Genomic DNA, 25381 nt, shown 5'->3' with positions numbered 1-25381 from the left:
CCTGTACCTGTATAAACCCGGTCCTGTATCTGTATAAACCCGGTCCTGTACCTGTATAAACCCGGTCCTGTGCCTGCCTGGACATCCTGCTGAGTCTGGAGCACTCAGTGAACAGATGTTGAAGTGTTTCTGTATGTGAGCAGAATGGACAGTTGTACCTTAAACCAGGATCCAGGTGCACCAGATACCTGTTCGTAACTATGGCTCCATGTACAATCCCCCTCTGGAGGTCAGCCGTCTGTTAATCGACAGGGGCTTTGTACAGGGACCTCAACAGCCCCTAAGTGGACGATCCCACGACAAAAAAACTCTGTCCATCTCAACCCTTCACCCCTGCCAGAAAGCGTAAGTTTGAAACCTTCACACTGACATGATAGGTGGCTCAGGGGTACTAAGAGACAGCGGGGCGTCTCCCTCGTCCTGCCACTCCCCCACAGCAGGAGAGACAGCCAGGGGAGGGAAGAAGTACTCATATTCATCATCCCGCTGGTCAGACAGAGTACGGTCTTCGGCAAACACTCTCACGGCGGCTGGCAGGGAAGCGCAGACCTCCTCCACCAGCCTGAGCAGCAGTCTGTCAGAATGAGTACCGAGCAGCTCCGTTAGACGAGGGATGGATGTCTTCATCAGGTGACCCAGATTGACAATGCCAGACTCTCTCAGCCTGGTTCTCAAGCTGACGGACAACAGGACCTGAGAGGAGATGAAGGTGGTTCTGTAGAGGGCTTAGGGTTAGGTAATCCTCAAAGTGCCACATCCCTGGTGTCTCCACAGCCTCCCGACTGAAGATAAAAACTTGCCACGCCTGTAAAATGGACTGTAAAAAGGTGTTAAACCACTGAAGTCCAACGACCGGAGCTGAGGCAGGAAGAGTTGTTTGTCCAGTCTTAAGCATCCAGCCCTCCTCAGCAACACGCAGGCAGCGTCCATCCATGACAGTCCAAAGCTGTACAGCAGTTTCTGAGATAACCCTAACCCTAACCCAAACCCTCACTCTTCCCCCAGTTCACTTCAGCTGAGGATGCCCTCCCGAACACCACTAAACTGTCAGCCAGGAGCTCCACATCCCTGTGGTCTCTGACAAAGACATTGATGTCATCCGCATAGGATGATGCCACCAAAGAGGGACGCTGCAGCAAACCTGGTAGCATGAGACCTGACAACCGAGCTCTTAACCTGCACAAAAAAGGTTCAACAGTTAGAGTACAAGAGTCCAGACATAGGACATCCTGTCTAACGCCTCTCTGAACCTGTACTAGACAGCTCAGCCCACCTTCAGCAAACAAAAAGTGTCCTCATACAGCAAACAAAACCAAAAGCTCTTAAAGTGGAAAAAAGAAAACCATGATCGAACCTGTCAAAGGCCTTTTCCTGATCCAGTGAATGACCACGACATCAATATTGTACAGCTTGCAAACATCAAATAAGTCCCCATGAGGAAAGATTGTCCATGAATCTGTCCGGCAATACGACTGGTCCCTGTGAATCCATAAATCCATCAAGTGTTTCGGCCTGTGTGAGAGCACCTGAAAAAGTTTGTAATTTGTGTACAGCAAAGCCACTGGTCTCCAGTTCTTAAGAAGAGCCAAGTCCCCTTTTTTTTGGCAGAAGCGAGGGGACCGCGTGGCGACAGAAAGCAGGTAATAACCCCACCTGAGAGCACCCCTGCAGCACCTTCAGCAGGTCAGCTCCCAGACACCCCCAGAAGTGCTTATAAAAGTCTACAGGCAGTCCATCCAGGCCAGGAGCTCTACCAGGAGCCATCTGACCCACAGCAGCAGTGAGCTCCTCCAGAGAGATGTCAGCATCAGCACCGCTCTGCCACCGGAGCCCAGCTGAGGAAGTCTTGCTCATCCAGTCACCACTACAGTCCTCCATCCTGAAGAGGGCACTGCAGAACCCTACTGCATGCTGTCTCATCTGGACCGGGTCAGTCGTCACTGTACCATCGGGAAGACGAGGACAGACCATCTGTTTGGCCTGAGAGACGGACCTCTCCAGGTTAAGGAAGAAGGAGGTGGGTGCATCCATGTCTCTGATACTGATAAACCGTGACCTGACCAAAGCCCCTTCAGTTCTTTCATGTAAAAAAGAACCTAATTCCTGTTTCTTCTGCTGAAGCCTCTGACTGTCTGCACTACTGTGAGTGAATTAAGTGTTTTCCAGTGAGCTGATTTTCAAGACTGTAAATCACGTTTTTAACCCCCCCCTGCAAAATGACTTGTGTACTGCTGACAGAAAACTCGTATATGAGCCTTTCCCACATCCCACAACTGACTCAAAGAGGTAAAGTCCCTTTTCTTTCCTCTTTAAATTCTCCAGAAAGTCTTAAATTTCAGAAGGAATTCATTATCCTGAAGCAGCTTGATGCTGAAGTGCCAGTATGAGCTGCTCTTAGTGGTTGGTGAGACATGGACATCTAAAGTGAGTAAGTGATGGTCAGTGAAACCTACAGGGTAAATGCTGCTGTTAAAGAGTCTATTACTGAAACTCTGTGACATGTTAACCCTATCCAGCCTGGCTGCACTCACCCTACCATCTGACACCACCAAACAAGTACTGAATCTTAGACAGAAGAAGGATTGAGCCAGTTTAGGTAAGGTGAAATCTTGCTTGGGTTTGTTTTTGTGCTGGGGGGTCGTTAAGTGCTTAGCACTGAGTTTCAGTTTCTCTCTGCAACAATAGGTGAGGTCAGCTGACGCGGGTCACACCCTATATTGATTGCCCAAGTGAAACCAGACAGGGGCGGTTCAGCTGGGCGCAATCAGTCAAGTTGGAAACAGCTGTGACTGTTCAGCTACCTAAATAGGCACAGACTGCCTACACAGTGTGAAGACCACACAGGGTAAAGACCTGTGAGTCTACCTGCGCGAGTCCACCGAGCAAGGACACCGACTACCGCTGCCTGTCTGTTTTCAGTCTGCTTTCAGTCTAACGCACAACGCACAATGTGTCCCTCATGCATCCTGGTCATTATCGGCAACCAGAAAAGATGCACAGTCTGCCGTACACGCAATCTGCAAAACCTGTCCGCTCTCCCAGAAAGTGGTCCCAGCCCAAACTCACTTACCTTTGGTCTTTGGAACTGTCAGTCCGCAGTTAACAAGACAGAATTCATCAGTTCACTGGTGAAACTCTCAGACATTCAGGTCCTAGCCCTGACTGAGACATGGATCCGCCCAGAAAACTCAGCTACACCAGCTGCACTCTCCGAGTCCGCTACACTAAGCCACACCCCTCGCTCCACTGGACGAGGAGGCGGTACTGGCGTGCTCATTCCTGACAACTGGTCTTTTTCCACACTGCGCCCGTTGAGCAGCAACACAACATTTGAATATCATGCTCTAAATGTCACTGCTCCCATCAAAGCATATATTCTGGTTGTGTACCGCCCACCAGGGGGTAATCTGGATGGCTTTGTCTCTGAAATGGACATGTTACTCTCTGACATCCCTGATGATGGCACACCACTGATTGTCATGGGAGACATGAACATTCACATTGACAGTACTCTCACAAACAACTTTCTGGCACTACTCTCCTCCTTTGCACTTGTACTAGCTCCTTCTCCTCCCACCCACAAAGCTGGTAAAGTCCTTGACTTGGTGCTGACTCGTAACTGCTCCATAGCAGATGTGACAGTTACCCCACTACACCTGTCAGACCATTTCTTGGTAAAATTTGCAGCTGCCTTTCCGAAATTGCAGACACCCACTCAGAAAATTTCCCTCCGCAGAAACCATAAGTCCCTCACAGCAGCACAGCTGTCTGATGAGGTGAGCTCTGCCATGCCTGACCACTCACACTTCTCCTCACTTTCAGTTAATGAGGCTACAGAAACACTCTGTTCCTCTCTGGCATCCTCTCTGGACAAACTCTGCCTCCTGGTGTCCAAACCAGCCAAGAAAAAACAACCAAGTCCATGGCTCTCTGAAGTCCTGAGAGAACAAAGAACTGGACTCAGGGCAGCAGAAAGAAAGTGGCGTAAATCCAAGAACCCACTGATTTGTCCTCATACAAACAGAAACTTGCTTCCTTTACCTCATCCTTGCAGTCCGCTAAGAAAGCCTTCTATCAGAACAAGATCTGTGCTGCTACTGACTCCAGAAAACTGTTTATGGTGTTTAACTCCTTGCTTTCTCCTCCAGCTGCTCAGCCTTCCCCTACACTGACTCCAGACACGTTTGCCTCCTTTTTCACTGAAAAGGTGGCTGCAATCAGCAACCAGTTCTCTGAGCCTGACCGGCCCAGTCAGCTCAAACCCACTACTGCCGCTTCACTCTGCTCTTTCGCTCCTCTGACCGAGGATGAGGTCTCCAGACTTCTTCTGAGCTCAAAACCTACAACATGTCCTCTCGATCCAATACCCACCCGCATCCTGCAGACCATCCTGCCCACTATCAAACCTGCAGTTACACACATTGTCAATTCCTCCTCCTGTAAAAACTGGCACTTTTCCTGCTACTTTTAAGCAAGCCCGTGTCACCCCACTGCTCAAAAAGCCTAATCTCAACCCCGCCCAGGTTGAAAACTACAGGCCAGTCTCACTTCTACCATTTCTGTCGAAAATACTGGAGCGGGCAGTATTTAACCAGGTCTCTGAACACTTGCAGAACAACAACCTACTTGACTCCTTTCAGTCTGGTTTCAGATGTGACCACTCCACTGAGACTGCACTCCTGTCAGTCACTGAGTCACTGAGACTGGCTCGGTCAATCCTCTGTCCTACTGCTGCTGGACCTGTCTGCTGCCTTTGACACGGTGAACCATCAAATCCTCCTCTCCACACTCTCTGAGCTCGGCATCTCAGGTTCTGTCCTATGGTGGTTCAAGTCCTACCTCACAGGCAGATCCTTCAGAGTGTCATGGCGAGGAGAGGTGTCTAGGTCACATGGCCTATCGACAGGGGTTCCTCAGGGGTCGGTGCTTGGTAACCTACTCTTCTCTCTGTACACCACCTCACTCGGTGCAGTGATCCGCTCCCACGGTTTCTCCTACCACTGCTATGCTGATGACACTCAGCTCTTCCTCTCCTTTCCACCTGATGACAGAACGGTCTCAGCTCGGATATCAGCGTGTCTGGCTGATATCTCCACACGGATGAAGGAACGCCACCTTCAGCTAAATCTGTCTAAGACCGAACTCATGGTCTTTCCAGCTTGTCCATCTGTTCAGCCTCGGATCAGTGTCCAACTTGACTCGAGCCTACTTGTGCCCACAAACTCAGCCAGAAACCTGGGTGTCATGATTGATGACCAGCTGACCTTTAAGGTTCATATGGCCTCAGCAGCGTGCAGCAGCACGTCTGGTCTTCAACCAGCCCAAAAGAGCACATGTCACCCCGCTGCTAATTTCTCTTCACTGGCTTCCAGTGGCAGCCAGAATCAAATTCAAAGCACTTCTCTTGGCTTACAAAACAATCACAAGAACTGCTCCAGCCTACCTGGAATCCCCGATCCAGGTCTACTCTCCTTCTCGCCCACTACGCTCTGCATGCGAAAGACGCCCGGTGCTTCCAGCCCAGCACGGCTCTAAATCTCCAGCCAGACTCTTCTCTTCTGTTGTTCCCAAATGGTGGAACAAACTTCCAAACTCTGTGCGATCTGCTGAGTCCCTTTCTACTTTTAAGAGACAACCGAAAACTCATTTGTTCCGAGAACACCTCGGCACTTAACCTGACTCCTCTCCGCTTTGCCCTTTGGGGTAAATTAAGTCAGAAGGTCCAAAACCCAGCACCTAATGATTATCTAGCACTGACAAAGTTGTGTGATGTTGTATGTTGATTGTCATCGTAAGTAGTGATACTGAGATTGTTGAATCTCAGATGCTGAGATCGCTACTGGTTATTACTTTGGTTTCAAAAAAAAAAAGGGGGGGTAAGGCTGTGCGGCACTTCTTCTGCCACTAGACGGCAATACTTGTGACCAATCACACCTGAAGCACTTTTTGCACTTACTAAGGGTTTTTTCCTTAAGTCTAAATTCTTGCTTGTGTTGTACGTCGCTTTGGATAAAAGCGTCTGCTAAATGAAACTGTAGAATTGTAGAATTGTAGACACCTTAACCCATGTGTACTGCCTCTCCTGAGGACGTTTGACCCTCCACACGTCCACGACACCCGACTCTGAGATGACCTGTGACAGGGAGAGGATGACTGTAGTGGAGGTTCTTCTCCTGTCCAATGTGAAATTAATGGTGCAGTTCCAGGTCAGATACAGACAAAGAGACAGGTGGAGAGACAGAGAGAGACAGGTACAAAGACAGAGAGACAGGCGGAGAGACAGAGAGAGAGACAGGTGGAGAGACAGAGAGACAGGTACAGACAAAGAGACAGGTGGAGAGACAGAGAGAGACAGGTACAAAGACAGAGAGACAGGCGGAGAGACAGAGAGAGAGACAGGTGGAGAGACAGAGAGACAGGTACAGACAAAGAGACAGGTGGAGAGACAGAGAGAGACAGGTACAAAGACAGAGAGGCAGGTACAGAGAGAGAGACAGGTGGAGAGACAGAGAGAGACAGAGTCAGAGTCAGATTGGATTTACATCAGTTTCTATACTCTCCACCAAAACAAGAAGAAAATCTTCTATTTCAAAAAAGCATTTGACTCATTCAGTCATTTTCTGTAACCGCTTGTCCTTGTAACGGTCGCGGGGGGCTGGAGCCAATCCCAGCTGTCATCGGGTGGGAGGCGGAGTCACCCTGGACAGGTCGCCCAACTATCGCAGGGCCGACACATATATATATACGCTCACAGTCACACCTAAGGACAATCTAGAGTCACCAATCCACCTGAGCTGCATGTCTCTGCACTGCGGGAGGAAGCCGGAGAACCTGGAGAGAACCCACGCAGACACGGGGAGAACATGCAAACTGCCCACGGACCAAACCCCGCTCCAACCGGGTTTTGAACTGGGGACCTTCTTGCTGTGAGGCAACAGTGCTAACCACCATTGAAAAATGTGTAGGGGGGAATCTATGATATGATTAAAAAAATGTATACATATAATAAATGTGCTGTGAAAATCTGTGATATGGAAACAGATTTCTTTCCCTAAAGTAGAGGGATGACACAGGACTTCAGTCTCAGCCCCACTCGGATTAATATTTATATTGATGATCTGGCAAAATGTCTAGAACAATCAGATATCCCCCCGCTCTGACTCAGAGATTAAACGCCTGCTCTTTGCAGATGATCTCATATTGCTAGCTCCATCTAAAGAGGCTTAACAGCAACCGGATCACCTGCAGACATGGGTCCTGGGTCCTGGGTCCAGACAGTTCATCTGGAGAAGACGAGAGTTATGGTCTTCCAGAAATGACCAAGATGTCAGGGAAACCCAAACAGGTTTTCGCTGGGCTCAACCAACATTGAACACACACACACAACTACACGTATTTGGGACTAAACATTCCCATACAGGACATTTCAATCTGGCCCTGCATGATCTCAGAGACGAGGGGAGAAGGGCCTTCTATGTTATAAAAGTCTTCAAACATTAATAAACTCATCAGAATCTGGCTCAAAATATTCCAGTCCATAATCGAACCAATAATACTGTATGGTAGTGAAGTATGGAGTCCTCTTGTAAATCAGGACTTTGAAAAATGGGATAAAACCCAAGTGAAACCCTCCACACTGAGTTCTGTAAGAGCATCCTCAAAGTCCACAGAAACACGTCCAACAATGACTGGGACAATTTCCCCTTTTAATAAAGATTTAAAAAAGAGCCCTTAAATTCCACAAACACCTAAAAGAAAGCGAGCCCAACTGCTGCCACGACAAAGCTCTTCACTGCCAAGAGGAGAACGTGGAGAAGAGTCTCCTTGGTCAGCTGGTGCTGAGGCTCACCTCCTCTAACAGCACACGGCCTCAGGACAGTCCTCACGCAATCGGGCCCACCCAAATTATAGCTAAAGACAAATAACATTAACCACTGGACATCCATCACAAATACTCAAAGCAAACCTCAGTGTTATTCGGCTCTAAACAGACAACACACGGCGGCTGACTATCTGAGCAGCGTGACTGATCAGAAACAGAGAAAGACTTTGACTCTGTACAGACTCAGTGGTCACACCTACAGACAGCTGCAGACACAGACACACCTGCTGTCTCGTGAAGACAGGCTGTGTCCGCTCTGTTCACAGAGACAAGTGGAGACAGAAGATAAATGGGGGTTTCCATTGTCTATATACATTAGACATACCACACACACACACACACACACACACACACACACACACACACACAAAATGTTCTTTTTATTTATGCATATTTTTTTTTATCAGATGGATTGCTGTTAATTTGAATATCATTATTGATTTTTTTCTTGTATTCATTTATATCATCATTTAATTGTATCATCTCTGTACAACACAAGTGTATGTGTAGAGAGATAAGTGTGTCTATACATTAGAAAAGTATATGCAAAAAATATATATGACAACCGATATGAAGATTCAATAATTGTATTTTGTCTAACACACAAGGATAGCACACAGTAAAAGACGTGTGCATATCATGTGTATCTACACAAAACAACAATAACTTGCAACTCATAATAGTAGATATATACATATATATATATATATATATATATGTATATATACATATATATATATATATATATATATGTATTCATTCCCCAACCAGAAAGCCTGGACAATTCTCAGAGCCAAAACAGCTTCCATTTAGTCAGGGGACAAGTAGGCAAACATCATCGCCAGAGCTCGACTGAGAGCTGCCATCAAGGAGGTTAATGTGACCCACACAGAATATGTTCACATTGGTTTTGAAAATGTATTTTTTTGTAATATAATGCTGATTAAGGGGAGTATCAAAAGTACAAGTTAATGTCATGTTATGACACAAAGGGGCCACTAGGTGGCGGTAGTAGAATGTTGAGTGGCCGGGAGCGTCTCTTTCTCGGTGGAGCGGGAGCTCCTCATTCATACGAGAGCTGCCATGGTGAAAGCAACTTCTGCTCCTCGTTTCTTCTGTTATATACAGTAATCTGCCTGCTGGCCCCATCACCTGGGACCTGCAACATTAAGAAAAGACATCAGCAGAGACTGGAGAGAGACCTCAACAGCAACAGCACTAAAGATATGTAGCAGGCGATTCAAAATGTCGCAGGCTACAAAAGCAGGAGCGCTGCCATCGTATGTGAGGCCACGCTGCCGAATGAGCTGAACACATTTTACGCTCGTTTTGACTTCCTCAATAAGGACTCAGCTGTGAAGTTTACACATCTGCTGTGGTCACTGAGAGTGACCACAGCAGATGTGAGGAAACTCCTGCTGAGAATGAATATAAACACTCCGCCTGCCCAGATAACGTTCCTGGACGCGTTCTAAAACCTTGTGCTGATCAGCTTGTTAATGTTAGATGTGACATTTTTAACATCTCACTCTCACAGACACTGTTCCCTCCTGCCTCAAGACAGCCATCATCGTTCCTGTACCCAAAAGTCTACTGTGTCTAATCTTAATGACTATTGCCCTGTGGCTCCTAATAACCCCATCCTGATGAAGTGTTTTGAGAAACTGGTTCACCAGCACATCAAAGACCACATCCCTGCCAGCCTGGACCCTCACCAGTATGCTTTCAGAGCCAACAGATCCACAGAGGACACCATATCTACTGGTCTTCACTCAGTCTTCACACAGCTGGAGGATCAGAACAGCTACATCAGGATGCTGTTTGTTGACTTCAGCTCAGAATTCAACAATCTAATGAAGCTGATGGGAAAACTTGGAAGACTGCAGTGTGTTGTACTGAAGACTCTGGGCTTTAGTACAACACACTGCAACTGGATACTGGACTTCCTCACATGCAGACCCCAGAGAGTCTCTACATCAGTGCTCATCACTGGAGCCCCCAGGGCCGTGTGCTCGGCCCCCTCCTGTTCACACTGTACACCCATGACCGCACTCAGACATCAGGAGAACTCTACTGTGAAGTATGCAGACGACACCGCCATCATCGGCCGTATTACAAACAACTGTGAGAGTTCATATCGGGAGGAAATCAACAGTCTGTCAGAGTTGTGCACAGAAAACCACCTACAACTCAGTGTCAGTAAAACCAAGGAGCTGATTGATGATTTTAGAAAGAAGGAGGCAAACACACACACCTGTCTACATCAGTGGAGCTGAGGTGGAGCAGGTGAACAGCTACAGGTTACTTGGATTTACTATCAACCTATCTTGACATCGTACATCACCACCCAGGTTAAAAAAAGCACAGAAAAGGCTCTACTTCCTGCGGAAACTTAGGAAGGCCAAATTCCAGAGCAAGATCCTGGTTAACTTCTACAGAGGAGCGATAGAAATCATACTGACTGAAAACATCACCAACTGGCGTGGTTCATGCACGGCCCAGAACAGGAAGAGCTCAAAGGACACTGAAAGACAGCAGCCACCCCAGACACAGTCTGTTCACCCTGCTGCATTCTGGGAAAAGACACAGAAGTATCTGCTGCAGAAACACCAGACTACAGAGCAGCTTCTTTCCTCAGAGACTCCTCAACTCCTCCTTCAACTCCAACAAGATGTAGCAGGAGGATAGTTAGGATCACCTTAAATTTCATTTCTTCTCAAACGTTGTTGAAGAAAAATCACAACAAACTTACCCAGTACCTTTTATATATCACATGAGCAGTGGAACAGGATATGACCCCTTTAATGTTTTATTTTTTCCGGTACGAGAATGGTTAAAATTGTTGGCAGTGACCACAGGACCTGTGAGGGGGTCTCTGTCTTTTCACACAGGTGTGCAGTGAGACAGGTGTTCAGTGAGACAGGTGTTCAGTGAGACAGGTGCGCAGTGAGACAGGTACACAGTGTTTGGGTGAATCAGCTGCTCACGTTGAGTCTCAGGTTATTGGTCCACTGGCCGATCACATGATACCCAGGATGGCTGTGATTGGTCGTCTGGAACTGGAAGATGTCGTAACGACCGGGAGCATCTCCATTCTCATTGAAGAGGACAGTTGTCCCCGCACTTCCTGTAGGACATACAGACAGACAGACAGGTTAGACACAGACAGAGAGACAGACAGATACATTCAAAAGAGACCAACAGACCGACAGACAGACAGAAAAATTAAAGACAGACAGACAGACAGACAGAAAAATTAAAGACAGACAGACAGACAGACACATTAAAGACAGACAGACACATTAAAGAAAGACAGACAGACAGAAAAATTAAAGACAGACAGACACATTAAAGAAAGACAGACAGACAGACAGACAGATGGATAGACACAATGAAGACAGACAGAATGACAGACACACACACACACACACACACACACACACACACACACACACACACAGAGTGTGTCCTCAGAGTACATTAACTAACTTATTTTAATGTTTCAATGTCTGTAAGTGCGGGGTGGGGGGAGGGGGGGGGTGTCCTCTTTGGTCCTGAAAAGAACCAGTAAAGAACTCGGGGACACTCTGGGACACTCGGGGACACTCGGTTGCTCAGATGCTGACTTATATTTTGTGACTTGTTACTGTAGTACTTAATGGCTCAGGTGTTACGTTCGTGTTTTTGTACTGTTGAAGTTGACGGCTCGGATGTTAAATTTCATGTTTTCTTACCGTTGAAGTTGACGGCTCGGATGTAGTCCAGCAGCAGGCGTCCTTCCACAGGGTCCATGCTGCTGCACACGCCGGGGCTACTGGGACACAGGTCTAGGTGCATGCTGTGCAGGGCGTAGGCCACGGCATAGACAGCGTCGATCACAAACTGAACCTTTCCCTCCTGCTCATAGGACGAGTCCTGACCAATCCTCTCCTCACCTGCAGGGACACATACAGGGTCAGGTGACCTCACCTACAGCTGGCTCCGCCCCCTCAGGTGTGCGTACCTGTGCACTTCTTCTTGTCAGGGTCCAGTTTGATTCCAGGACGCGTCAGTTTGCACCTGAAGTCGTCCTCCCAGAACTCGTTGAACCAGATGTTCCGGCGGTTATTCTCCAGAGAACGAGATGTAAAGTACTGATCGAACCCTGAACAACAACCACTTCGAGTTAGACTCGAGTCATGTCGAGTCGAGTCAGGTCGAGTCATGTCGTGATGTGTTGTGTCGAGTCATGTTGAGTCGTGTCACGATGTGTCCAGTTGTGTCATGTCATGTCATGATTTGTCGTGTAGTGTGATTGTGACGGTTGTTATAGTTACCGTCTATGGACGCCCGTTTAGGCAGGATGGTCACGGCACCCTCTGCGACGTCCTCCAGCTCTGTGATTGGTGAACTCTTTGCCCCCCAGCTGTCTGAGCCCACAAACAGGAAGTGACCCGTCATGTTAGCGCGCTTTGCCGCCTCGAGGACACGCCTACCAGGAAGAGAGAGGAGCGGTCAGAGCAGAGTCACGCGACCCGAGGAGCTGCTCTGTGATTGGTTGGTTCTGTTTACTTGATGTCGTCCTCGTTGGCGAAGATGATCACGCCGCGAGCATTACTCGTCTCCATCAGACGCCGGACAACCTTATCGAACTCGCCGGCCGTCGGCTCCCGAGGAATCTTCACCGACTGAGCGATACATACCCCACCTGAGGGACAGAGGGGACAGACAGGGAGAGAGACAGGGGACAGACAGAGTCACTGCTTCTCCGAAGTTCAGACTCATCTCTGCAGAGTGAAGTCGGATATCAGCGACATCCGGAAACATGCCCACCGCTCATCTGAGCAGGACTGTGACAAAGTGGTTTGACCCTAACCCCCACAGGACACTGTCCCCCAGGACCACCACACTGTCCTCCAGGACCACCACACTGTCTCCCAGGACCACCACACTGTCCCCCAGGACCACCACACGGTCCTCCAGGACCACCACACTGTCCCCCAGGACCACCACACGGTCCTCCAGGACCACCACACTGTTACTGGCTCAAAGTTTGGGCCATTATTAGAGAAAACATGATCCAGTTTGGAGCTGGAGGCCGGATTTAACTCTTCGTCAAACAGACTTATTAATCACAGCGTAGAGTTTTTTTCAACCAAACTGGGATCAGAGCTCCAACATACCGGCCTCTCTGGAGATCTGCATGAAGGCGTCCACACCACTCTCTCCGTAGTTTCCCTCGGACGCCAGCGTAGACACGTAGTTCCAGCCCAGAGCCTTGACGATGTCCAGCATGGCCTGCGCCTGGTATGAGTCCGGAGGGACCACCCGAGAGAAGAAGTCATAACGGTTATTATCGCTGAGCTCCGGAGCCGTCGAGGCGTAGCTCACCTGAGGGATCTGAAACATGGATCGATAACCAATAATCAGTCACTGTGTCATGTTGCAAAAACACCAAAACACACGGCCTGGTGAAGCATGAGTCAGAGGTTTTCCTGTGTGACGGCGGCTGCTGTCACCGTTAATGTTTCCCGTGTCTTTACAGGATTCTGTTATGGTCACGTTATTACGAGTCACATCTCTGTTGTTGTTTCCGTTGTTTTCATTGCTTGTTGGATCTCTCCGAGTTGTGAGCTGCTCTGTGTGAAAAGCGTCCTGATACGACTTCAGTGAGGATTTGGTGCTTAATTCATACTTTTTCTTTTTTAAAAAAAAAACTTTATTTACTTTATTTCATGTTAAATTCAAAGACATGTTTTCACTTTTACACCACAAACTGACATCCTCCTGCAGACACAGCTCAGGGATAAATTAACACACTCACACTCAGCACTGGTTTATCTGGGAACACTGGTGGACTGAAACAGAGCAGACACACACACATACACACACCTACACACACACACACACACACACACACAGGATTACTGTTGTGCAACAGCAGCTGAATGTGTGTCATACAACAATCACATTAACATACAACATTCTGTGTGTGTGTGTGTGTGTGTGTGTGTGTGTTTCTGTGTGTGTGTGTAGGTGTGCAGATTAATGAAGGGCTTCACATTAACCAGCTCCTAAAAGCAGACTTCGTTATGACCACCATCATCATCATCATCATCATCATCATCATCATCATTATGTTGACGGAGGACAAAAAAATTAAGGACAATAAAAGGAAAATAACCCTTTAAGGCACACACACACACACACACACACACACACACGCATACACACACACATACGCATACACACATACACACACGCGCACACACACACACACACACACACACGCATACACACACACATACGCATACACACATACACACACGCGCACACACATACACACACACACACTAGAAGCTTCATTAGTGACGGCAGTCATCCAGACACAAACATTAATCCACAAAACAGACTGTCTGAGTCTACCTGTCTGTCTCTGTCCATCTGACTGTCCATGTTACCTGCGTGTTACATGACCAGGTGTGTCACCTGTGCGTCATGCGTGCTGTACGTGATTTACCTCAAACAGTCGGAGGATGTTGGCCACCATGATGGACACCGAGCTGGCTGACGCTCCGATCACACCGACCACGCGCTCGGGTTTCCGGATGACGGGCGGCTCTCCGTTGGAGCAGCGGATGTCAGATGTGTCTTTCTGGATCAGCGCCTGGACGAAGGTGAGGGACTGTTCGAGAGCGTAGGTGTCTCTGGAGCAGGTGTCTAGGATTCGGGCACCCAGCGTAATGTTTGGCAGCAACTCGGGGTCGCTGTTGATCTGGTCGAGTGCGTACAACATGGCCTCCATGCGGTGGATCCCCTTCTCCTTCTTCAGCTCGCCGCAGGGCCGGCCATGGGGGCCACGGGCGTGGATTGGGAACAGCCCCCCCAGAGTGATGTCACCTGGGATCTTTATGGAGTGGGGGTGGAAGTGTTGGTGGGAGGAGCTCACCTGGACCACCTGTCCACCAATCCACAGCCAGACACACAGCAGGAGGCGGGGCCACCGACAGGACTGACAGGGCGTCCGTCCAATCAGGGACGAGACGGGACAAAACTGGCACTGGGGGGACGAGGGGCCTGATGATGTCATCCTGAGCCGAGGTTCAGGGCAGAATGTTCATCCTGCTGCTGCCACCTGGGGGAGAGACATCCAACCATCCGTCATCCAACCAGCATCCAACTGTCATCCAACGGCCATCCAACCGGCATCCAAACATCATCTAACGAGCATCCAACCGTCCAACTGGCATCCAACCAGCATCCAACCAGCATCCAACCATCTAACTGGCATCCAACCAGCATTGCACAGTCGTCCAACTTTCATCCAACAGTCATCCAACTGTCAGCCAACCACCATCTGATCAACAACCAACTGTCATCCAACCAGCATCCAACTGTCATCCAACCAAAATCCAACCAGCATTCATCTATCATACAAACAGCATCCAACCATCCACCCATCACCGAACCTTTTTTTTTATCAGAAATATTAAATTAAACTTTTCATGTTAAAACATTTAAACAGAAAAAATACTGAAAATGTTTCTTGACTGCGTCCTCCATCCGCTGTGATCAGATTCACCAAACTGATATAAAATAGAACCAGTAAAAACATTTTTCATGTCTACTCGAGCAGACTGGCTACATTTGTGGGCTACTTAACCAAATCCCTGAGGAACTTTAAAAAAGGGCATTGGACCCTTGTAGCACATATATAATCATTTAGCAACACCGTGTCTGTAGTTTCTATCCATCCAGACTTTACTGAAATTCAGCAAATAATTAATAACTCGGTAAGTGTATGAAAAGTGCTCTGTACTTTTGCCTGCGTTTGAACACATATTTAAATATACAAGCAACACACATATTTAAGTACTATGTTTTTAATAACACAATTCTACACAACATTGTAAAATACTTTTACAATACATAATCAATAAACACTGGGCATCAAAAAGTGAGAGATATGTTTATATATATATGTATATATATATATACATATATATGTATATATATGTATATATATGTATAATGCTGGGGAAAAATGTGTGGGGAGTTTGTCTCTTTCATGATGAATATTGTGGTTTGTTGAACTTTAATCCGCCTCCTCTTTAAGTCAAATATTCATTACCAACATTTTACATTCTGAGCTATATTTGATCTGATTTAACCCTTTGGTGAACCACAAACTGCTGCTCCTCAGCGTGTCTGCCGTCACACCTTCTGATTCTGTCACAAAATTACTGGAATTATTTCTCACTCACCGTCCTCGTCCTCGTCCTTGTCCTCGTCCTCCTGTGCTCCTTCCAAAGCTCTGAGGCGGGAAACTCTAACCAGAAACCCGTGTGACCAACCTCCTCAGCCCCCGATAACGCTCCGCTCCTGCTCCTCCTCCTCCTGCTGCTGCTCCTCCTCCTCCTGCTGCTGCTCCTCCTGCTGCTGCTCCTCCTCCTGCTGCTGCTCCTCCTCCTGCTGCTGCTCCTCCTCCTGCTCCTCCTCCTCCTGCTGCTGCTCCTCCTCCTCTTCCTGCTGCTCCTCCTCCTCTTCCTGCTGCTCCTCCTCCTCCTGCTGCTCCTCCTCCTCCTGCTGCTCCTCCTCCTCCTGCTGCTACTCCTCCTCCTCCTGCTGCTGCTCCTCCTGCTGCTGCTCCTCCTCTTTCTCCTGCTGCTGCTCCTCCTCTTTCTCCTGCTGCTCCTCCTGCTGCTCCTCCTCTTTCTCCTGCTGCTCCGCTCAGAGGACTGAGGACCTGAAGTGTGTGTCTGATTAAAACATGGGCATGTGTGTAACTGTGTGTGTGAGTGTGTGTGTGTGTGTGTGTAACTGTGTGTAACTTTGTGTGTGTGTGTGTGTGTAACTGTGTGTAACTTTGTGTGTGTGTGTGTGTGTGTGTGTGTGTGTGTGTGTGTGTGTGTGTGTGTGTGTGTGTGTGTGTGTGTGTGTGTGTGTGTAACTGTGTGTGAGTGTGTGTGTAACTGTCTGTGTGTGTAACTGTGTGTGAGTGTGTGTGTGTAACTGTGTGTGAGTGTGTGTAACTGTGTGTGTGTGTGTGTGTAACTGTGTGTGTGTGTGTGTGTGTAACTGTGTGTGAGTGTGTAACTGTGTGTGTGTGTGTGTGTAACTGTGTGTGTGTGTAACTGTGTGTGAGTGTGTGTGTAACTGTGTGTGTGAGTGTGTGTGTGTAACTTTGTGTGTGTGTGTGTGTGTGTGTGTGTGTGTGTGTGTGTAACTGTGTGTGTGTGTAACTGTGTGTGTAACTGTGTGTGTAACTGTGTGTGAGTGTGTGTGAGTGTGTGTGTAACTGTGTGTGAATGTGTGCGAGTGTGTGTGTAACTGTGTGTAACTGTGTGTGTGTGTGTCTGTAACTGTGTGTGAGTGTGTGTGTGTGTAACTGTGTGTGTGTGTGTAACTGTGTGTGTGTGTCTGTAACTTTGTGTGTGTGTGTGTGTGTGTGTGTAACTGTGCTGTGTGTGACAGCACCCTCTGCTGGTGGCTGTGAGTCAGTCCACCTGTTCAGAGCTCACTCAGCTGTTTAGGTGTTTACCTGTTTAACCTGTAAACTGTGATCTGATTGAATGATTTCTTTCAAAAAGATCAACCAGCAGCAAAAAAAGAAATTAACTCAAAATTAGCAAGAAATCCATTAAATGTACAAGAAAACTCACTTAAAATTAGTATAAAAGTGAAAAAAGCAACATGGAAATTACCCATAAAAGTTATAAATAATTTTGTAACGATGATCTTTTTCCGAGTTTCAAAGAAAATTATTTCCTAAAATGTTTCTCACCAAGTTCCTCGTTGGCTTTTTTGATGTGAAAGAAATTACATCAGTGACCCCGGGTTTAAAGGGTTAAACTCACCATCCATCCATCCATCATTTCATCATCCATCCATCCATCCATCCATCATTTCATCATCCATCCATCATCCATCCATAGTAATCTTGTCATGAACTGAAAACGTTTCAAAACTGTAAAATGTAAAATAAATTAATTCACATTTCAGTTGACACATTTTGTTCTCTAGCAACAAAAACATCCCATAATAACAAAACACTTGTGTCACTAGAAGGTATATTTATTTACATTTGATACAGAGAAAGACAGGTGGAAGCACCTGAACATGTAAGTGATGTCAGAGTCTGACAGACTGATGGTCAGAGAGGATGTGGACGCGCCGCAGGCACCGAAGAGTTAACATCATCACACCTGTTCAGTGGTGCCAAAAACTTAACGAGCTCGTTGAGTGGGGAACCAAAAACTTCAATCTTGCCTCCTGTTTCCATGGAAACAATCTTGTCCAACATCAACTATTTCCCTGCTGTCACTCTGATTGGTTGGAGTTAAAGATCTTGGCCAGCAGCGAGACGTTTGATTGGCTCTTCTGCTGTAGGAGGCGGGCCTTATCCAGGTGCTTCTGGGAAATGGAGTCTTTCTTCATCTTCTTCTTCTTCATCTGGATCTCCTCCTCTGTCTGATGCTGAGTGAAGTCCCATGTCCTCTCGTCCACCTGAGAGAGACGTATAAAGTTTTAAAACAAACACAACTGTGAGCCCACCTGAACCTACAGGTGGACTCACCTGTAGGTTCAGGTGAGTCCACCTGAGTCCACCTGTAGGTTCAGAATTTACCTGTTGTCCGTCTTTCTGCCTCTTCCTCCTCAGCTTGTCCAGATGAGCGCTTTTATCTACGTTGTTCAGGTAGAAGTTTGTCTCTCTCTTCGCCTGAGACACTTCAGTCCTCAGTCTCTGCTGGAGGACAGTCTGCTCGTAGGCCAGACGCTCACTCAGGTGAGTCCACTGGAATCTGTGCAGGTACTACAGAGACAGAGAGACAGAGAGACAGAGACAGTGATGTCACACAAGAGCTGCTCACCAGATGAGTCAGAACGAACCTCAGCATCGATGAACTCTCAGGTGTAATAATCGTGACAGGTGAGGCCGTCAGGTGTCGCCGGGCAGACTGTACCTTGATGGACCACAGGTCGGAGGAGAATCGTTGGCGTTTCCTGGTTCCCATCGGCGTGTTGTGGAGAGACGTGGCGACTCGCTTTGCCACCCGTTTATCTCTGAACTCCACCCATCCCTCAGTGAAGTCACACCTCCTCAAGCCCGACTTCCTCTTCCTCTTCCTCACCTGGCCGTCTGAGGATCAATGAATCACTGATCAGACCGTCCTAGGTTTGTTATTAACCCTTTAGTGACTGAATGTCTCAGTTTAGTCTCTTTTCTTCTTCCTGTTGTGATAACTGTGTGTGTGTTGATGCATGTGTCCTAAATGTAGTCCAGATTGTGTATTTGAGTGTAATCAGTGAATTTGCAGCTCAGCTCCTACAATAAGTCTAAAATACACTGTGGAAACTAAATAGTTACATTCAGACTGTTCAGGTCCAAAAATGCTCCATTGAAACCCATTCAAACTGACATTTTTGATCCCACAGCCATCAGAGCAGAAAAACAGGACTTGTATTATTTCTGGGTGTCATTCTGGGCTTTTGACTCTGAATTTGTCATTTTGACTATTTTCCACCTGATGAGGTCATTTTGACCATATTTGGCATATGGAGGAAATACATGCTATTTCCACTAGGTGACCTGTCACAGTCAATGTAGCTGCTGATCACTGACATATCCCAGACTGTCAGCAGCTACACTCACACACTGACATATCCCAGACTGTCAGCAGCTACACTCACACACTGACATATCCCAGACTGTCAGCAGCTACACTCACACACTGACATATCCCAGACTGTCAGCAGCTACACTCACACACTGAGGAGGAGGAGACTCAACATCATTCATTATTTCATCTAAAACATAGTGGCATCATGAGAAAAACCTGACATTTACAGGGTTAAGATTCTGAAAATTAATGACGATTTGATATTTATGATTAGGACTGATGTTGGTTAAAATGAAATTTAAGTCAGTAGAAAATCCCGTTAAGGTTTAATATTATTTAAAGCTCATTTGTTGCTCAGAGCGATTCGGCCGTGTGAAGCACTAAAGGGTTAAAACAAACAAGAACATGTCAGTTATATAAATACTGTAAATATTTGTGTTCTCTATAATAAATAAATTAGTTAAAAAAATTATTGTGGGGGCGCCTTGTGGCCCAGTGCATAGAGTGGGCGTCCCACATACAGAGGCCGCGGGTTTGATTCCAGCCTTGGGCCTTTGCTGCATGTGCCCCCCCCCTTACACTTGTGCTGTGCTTTAAATTAAAGGCAAAAACGCCCAAAAAATATCTTTAAAAAATAATTAATTAAAAGAATAATAGTAATTGTGTATTTGTACAGGAAGTGGCTTCAGAATGAGACAGGAAGTACCTTCGGGCTGTAGGAAGATGCGTCCGATCTCGCCATACGCTGACAGCAGGTTCCTCAGGTGTTTGGGGCGGAGCCTCGGGGGGATGTGACCCAGGTAGATGATACCTGGAACACACTTCCTGTCTGGACAGGAAGTCACTGCAACACCTTTCTGTTTAGATGCCGCCTTCTTCTTCTTCGTCCCTGCTGCATCGTCATCTTCATCTTCATTGTCATCGTCATCGTCATCTCCGTCTCTCTGCTCGCCGTCTTCAGCTGCAGAACAAAATTTTACGGAGGGACACAAACTGAACGTTCCTGAAGACTTCAAAATAAAAGCCCAGTCCCAGTTAACCCCTGCAGTCCCTTTGACCAGCTCTGTATGGTTTCCATGGTTACCCTGCAGTTGATTTCTACAGCGTATATTTTTATATAAATATTTATACTTATATGTATATATGTAAATGTGTATATGTATGTGTATGTGCATATATATATTTATATGCAGATATGTGTAAACGTAAATGTATTTATATGCATATATGTGTAAACATATATGTATTGATATGCATATATGTGTAAATGTATATTTATTTATATGCATATACATGTAAACGTATATATATTTATATGCATATACATGTAAATGTATATTTATTTATATCCATATACATGTAAACGTATATATATTTATATGCATATATGTGTAAACGTATATTTATTTATACACATACATCCAGTTTTTCACAGACTGAAAACCTGCACCGAATAAAACTGTTCATTCATTCATCACCTTCATCCTCAGTTCGTCTCTCCTCCTCCTCCTCTCTGTGGGCCGTGCTCCTCCTCTCCTCCTCCTCTCTGTGGGCCGTGCTCCTCCTCTCCTCCTCCTCCTCTCTCGTCTCCATCTCTATGCAAAATAAACACAAACACTCTTCTGTTTCGTTTTTTTTGCAGAGAAGAGCCTGATCGGACTCTGAGTGACTCTGAACTCTGAGACGAGAAACTCTGAGTTTTGGGGTCCAGATCAGCTGATCTGAATCCGTCCAATCAGCTGTGAGCGTGTTCACTCTGAATTCGGCGCGTGCACGACCTTGATAAAAAGCCACGAAGCAGTGAGGGAGAGAATAAATGCTGGTCTTCATCTGGGTTCAGGCCCTCAGGGGGAAAACGCTCTCTGAAGCAGCTGAAAATGAAATCTATAAAAACATCGTTCAGAAAGGTCGACGGATTTCACTCCGCCGTGATCGTAGGCCGACCTCACTTTGGTTTGATTCGCATTTGACGTTAAACGGAGTAAATTTTCGTTCGGCGGCCGTTTGAACGTGTAGTCGTTTAAAGGCCAACAGGATGCTGTTTGGACACATAAATGTCCTCTGGACTCATGTCCTGCTGAGGACATTCATATTTAATATTGATATAAAGCTCACAGCAAAAACAAGTCAAGTCAGTTTTATTTATCGAGCCCATTATCACAAACACAGTCTGCCTCAGAGGGCTTTACAGCAGGCACCCTCCTTCTGCCCTCAGACCCTCACATCACCTGAGGAACAACTCCCGAAAAACAAGCCCTGTAAGAGAGGGGGAGAGAGGAAGAGGAAGAGCAGCAGAGGATGATGAGGGATCCCTCTTCAGGACGGACGAGTGATAGATGTCGTAAATAACAAATGAAATACAATCATCAAAAGGAAAGAGAAAGGGGGGGGGGGGTTGATTATTGATTTGGTTTTATTTTTGTTTATTGTATGTTGGTATTTGAGCTTTTTGGATGTTTTTTAAATTTAATTTATTATTGGAGTTTTGTTTTATTTTATTGTTTTTAATATGTTAATTTCATATTTTATTTCCTGTTTATTTTATCCATACTGGAGTCATTGATTTGTAGACTAAAATCTTGGTGTTGTGTATATGAAAATTCACTAAAATACTAAAAAAATAACATTTGAGTTTCACTCAGCCAACAGAAAGGCGCTGTGTGAGATTAGATATGTGCGGCCGCAGAATGTCACTGAGATGAATGATTTAGTGTAATAAAAAACTGTGCCATTATAACAAATATTCATCAGGAATGAGAGCACATCCAATCGAGATCTGTAAATCCTCTCCTGACGTAAGACGCTGTGTAATAATTCTGCTTCAATATCGATCGGATTGCAAAAATACGGACAATCAGTGTCTGACAGTTTGCTTCAGGTGGGAGGAGACAGGTAAACTCTGTGTTTCTTCTGGAAAACCTGCCAGCAAGCAGGTTATGTTCAGAGAGTCAATTACCATGGTGACTGACTCAGAGTCTGTTACCATGGTGACTGACTCAGAGTCTGAGTTAACTCTTTCTGGAACAGATATCGGAGTTCCTCTCGTCTCAGAGGTTTCACCTGTTTTTCTTTATGTTCTTAATGTTCTTCTTAAAGTTACAGTAACTTTCTCGACAAGCATCAAAAAAAGTTAACTTTCGTGTTACTATATCACGTCACATTTTCATAAAAAATGTTGCGTAATCTCAGTCCTCAACAACATGTTGTGAATGTTGCTTTGAAAATGTTCTTCCTTTGTTCTCATTTAACATTGTGGGAATGTTTATAAAAGAACGTTTCTCTGATCTGTCACCTCTCAACATCACCAAAACATCCTCAGAGCTGCAGCTCAAACGTTTCGTCTCAGTCAGTATTTAACCTCCCAGGAACATTTTTAGAAATGATAAACATACTTAAAATTAGATTAAAACGTTTTCTCGAAAACATTATTGTAACTTGTAGGTAACGTTAGCCAGTGTTGTGGGAACGTTCCCTGCTGACCGTCTTACAGCGTGACAACGAAACATGTTGCTCGAACGGAAACCAAATGGAGTGAAACGTTGTGATGCTGAAGAGCCGTGGACATTTCGCTCACAGGTTTGATCCCCTCAGAGAGGCGGAGCCGAGACAAACTCACCTGTGTGACCTGTGTGTTCTCCTGATCCGCCTCAGCGTCCAAACAGAACCAGAGAGAACAGCAAGAACCCGCTTCAGTCCAGTTGCTCGCTCCTCAAACCGTCAGCCTGAAACACCAAAACAATCAGTGATGACAAAATATCAACACATGAAAATATTTTAAAAATTAACATACAAAATAATAATAAAATATTAAAAATAAAATATCCAAATATAAAAATACAAGATGATAAAAAATCAAAACATTAAAATATTCATAATAATAATGAAAAATCAAAGTATGAAAATACTAATAGAAAATCTAAATCTGAAAATTTTAATAATAATAAACATCCAAATATAAAAACAGAAAAAAACAACAACATGAAAATATAAAATATTAAAATATGAAACAGAGAAAATCAGTTCTGATGTTTAAATGAAGGAAAGAAAATAAACACGAGCTGACGTATTGATAACGTATTGATGACATAATATTTATTATATAATTGTTGTAAATCCCTGACGGTGACGATAGACCTCAATAAGTGATTATTCCGTGTTTTCAGCTCGGTCCGTCCGTCACTAACGGAGGCAGATATTTCATGAACAGGATCGTCGCTGTAGTTACGAGGTTGTTCTGCACTTATTCGTCACCGGTTCTCTTCTCCCTCCGTCTCTGTAAAAGAAAGATTTGCTTTGAAGTCAAACGTGTCTGTTGTCCCGTCTGAGAGCGTGTGGAATAAAGTTTTGTTTGAATGGGAGTTTCCGGTAACGGAGAACCTGTCGATGAAAAGTCGAGCGCTCGATGGGCCGTCCGCAAAAATCTGATCTGTATAAAAGTCCGACATGAATATTTTAGATGTAAACCAAAAACTTTCACCTTTTCTCATAAATCTGAGAATTTAAATTACATCTGAACTCGATGACATCGTCCAGATTTCACCGTTTCGTTTCTCCTCCGATCACAACGTTCATTTTTCCGGATGAAGTTTTCTTCGTTCATCGTCTCGATTCATTCGTGATCCCGTGAGAAAGTCAGGTCGGTGACTCCACGTTCACTCTCCGTTTCAGGATGTAAAATGTAAAAAAGATCACAGACAACAGTCTGTACAAACTGAAAACAGTCTGAATGTGACGCTGTAATTTACAGTAATTATCGTTGTTATTACATAAGTGAATATTGGACACAGACGACGTTCACGATCATATTTCACATTTAACTGCAGACGCGACGCCTCCGAAAACAGAGAGATGTGTTAATGCTGCAGGATTTATACACGTATATTTACGTGTATATGTGTATACTTATACACACATATACATATATACTTATACACACACACACACACACATTTATATATGCTGCTAGTATTTGGAGTTTTTATTGTTTTTTTTTTAAATTATTGTTAAGAATATCGATCAGTAACACGGAGAGGCGGGAAATCCTTCGCCAATACCTGATCACCGGTGATTTCCGGTGATTTCCGGTGATCTCCGGTGATTTCCGGTGATCTCCGGTCTGAAGCTGTGAATTATTGATCAGAATGTTTCAGTCTGACTGATGAAGATAATCGATCACTCTGATTATTATCTGACGATCGTCTGTGATCAATAATGTCTCAGCTGAGAGGAAGCACACAGAAACAGACACGAGCTGGACTCAGAACCAGTTTAACCAGTTTAACCTGCTCCAATCGATCAGCAGCACGAGCCTCAAACACCACACACCCGCAACTGATGATCAATCACCAATAATCGATAAACCTCACCTTCAGTCTGACTGGAAATCCTCACCGACACTCGACACGCGCGCTGGAGCTTTAGTCGCGACTTGATGACGAAACGGAGCGATGTAAACATCTGATATCCAACTTCCGGTTAAGCCTTCACAATAAGAGTTTGCGAACTCGGCGATAAACAAAAGCCCTGCAGTTACATTTATTAAAAGTTATAATTCAAATAAAGATAACGTTTGTTTACTTTAAAGTCTTTCCGAACAAAAACAACAACAAAAAATGTCCAGTTTAACCCAAAATAATTTTTTTTATAAAATCCTGGGTTTTTTCACTTGACATAAACATTAACACATTTTTACAGACAATTAAAAAAAACCTCTTTAAAAAGAAGAAAGAAAATTGCACAGAAAATTCCTTAAAACGTTAATGAAAAAAAACAAAAGTCAAATAATAAATAAATAAATAAATCAATAAATAATGTAAAAACAACAACAAATAACAAAAACAATAAACAATGCCAACAGCTCTTACTTTGAAAAGTCGAACCGGACGATGCTCTGAGATGA

The 25381-nt window shown here is 45.4% G+C and overlaps 2 protein-coding genes across 3 annotated transcripts in view; both read right to left on the bottom strand.

Annotated features, from left to right (window-relative positions):
• The window catches only part of grm6a (glutamate receptor, metabotropic 6a), a 49222-nt gene extending 32871 nt beyond the window's left edge, over positions 1-16351 (bottom strand). Inside the window, exons 1-8 of the mRNA XM_088081503.1 lie at positions 16126-16351; positions 14382-14996; positions 13045-13261; positions 12434-12569; positions 12199-12353; positions 11886-12026; positions 11617-11817; positions 10870-11009 (exon numbers count right to left, since the gene is read on the bottom strand). Of these exons, the coding sequence (XP_087937629.1) occupies positions 10870-11009; positions 11617-11817; positions 11886-12026; positions 12199-12353; positions 12434-12569; positions 13045-13261; positions 14382-14951 (1560 nt within the window). The 5' untranslated portion in view covers positions 14952-14996; positions 16126-16351. The remainder of the gene's footprint in view (positions 1-10869; positions 11010-11616; positions 11818-11885; positions 12027-12198; positions 12354-12433; positions 12570-13044; positions 13262-14381; positions 14997-16125) is intronic.
• A 1563-nt stretch (positions 16352-17914) lies between these two features.
• abt1 (activator of basal transcription 1) lies at positions 17915-24992 on the bottom strand. 2 transcript variants are annotated; one of them, XM_088081501.1, is made up of 8 exons: positions 24849-24992; positions 23617-23755; positions 23099-23204; positions 20961-21077; positions 20189-20443; positions 18826-19001; positions 18489-18674; positions 17915-18367 (listed from the first exon to the last, which is right to left on the bottom strand). In XM_088081501.1, the coding sequence occupies exons 4-8, from the start codon at positions 21073-21075 to the stop codon at positions 18182-18184; spliced, it is 918 nt and encodes a 305-aa protein (XP_087937627.1). In that variant the 5' UTR covers positions 21076-21077; positions 23099-23204; positions 23617-23755; positions 24849-24992; the 3' UTR covers positions 17915-18181. The 2 variants fall into 2 exon arrangements, with proteins under 2 accessions (XP_087937627.1, XP_087937628.1); XM_088081502.1 differs by lacking the exon at positions 23617-23755 and having other exon boundaries at positions 24849-24956.
• Positions 24993-25381: the final 389 nt, after the last annotated feature.

Source organism: Plectropomus leopardus, chromosome 9 (genome assembly GCF_026936395.1).
Source record: "Plectropomus leopardus strain MGB_pleo_1.0 chromosome 9, ASM2693639v1, whole genome shotgun sequence".
NCBI classification, from domain to species: Eukaryota; Metazoa; Chordata; class Actinopteri; order Perciformes; family Serranidae; genus Plectropomus; species Plectropomus leopardus.
The sequence above is the reverse complement of the archived record's forward strand: the minus strand, read 5'-3'. Positions and strand labels throughout refer to the sequence as shown.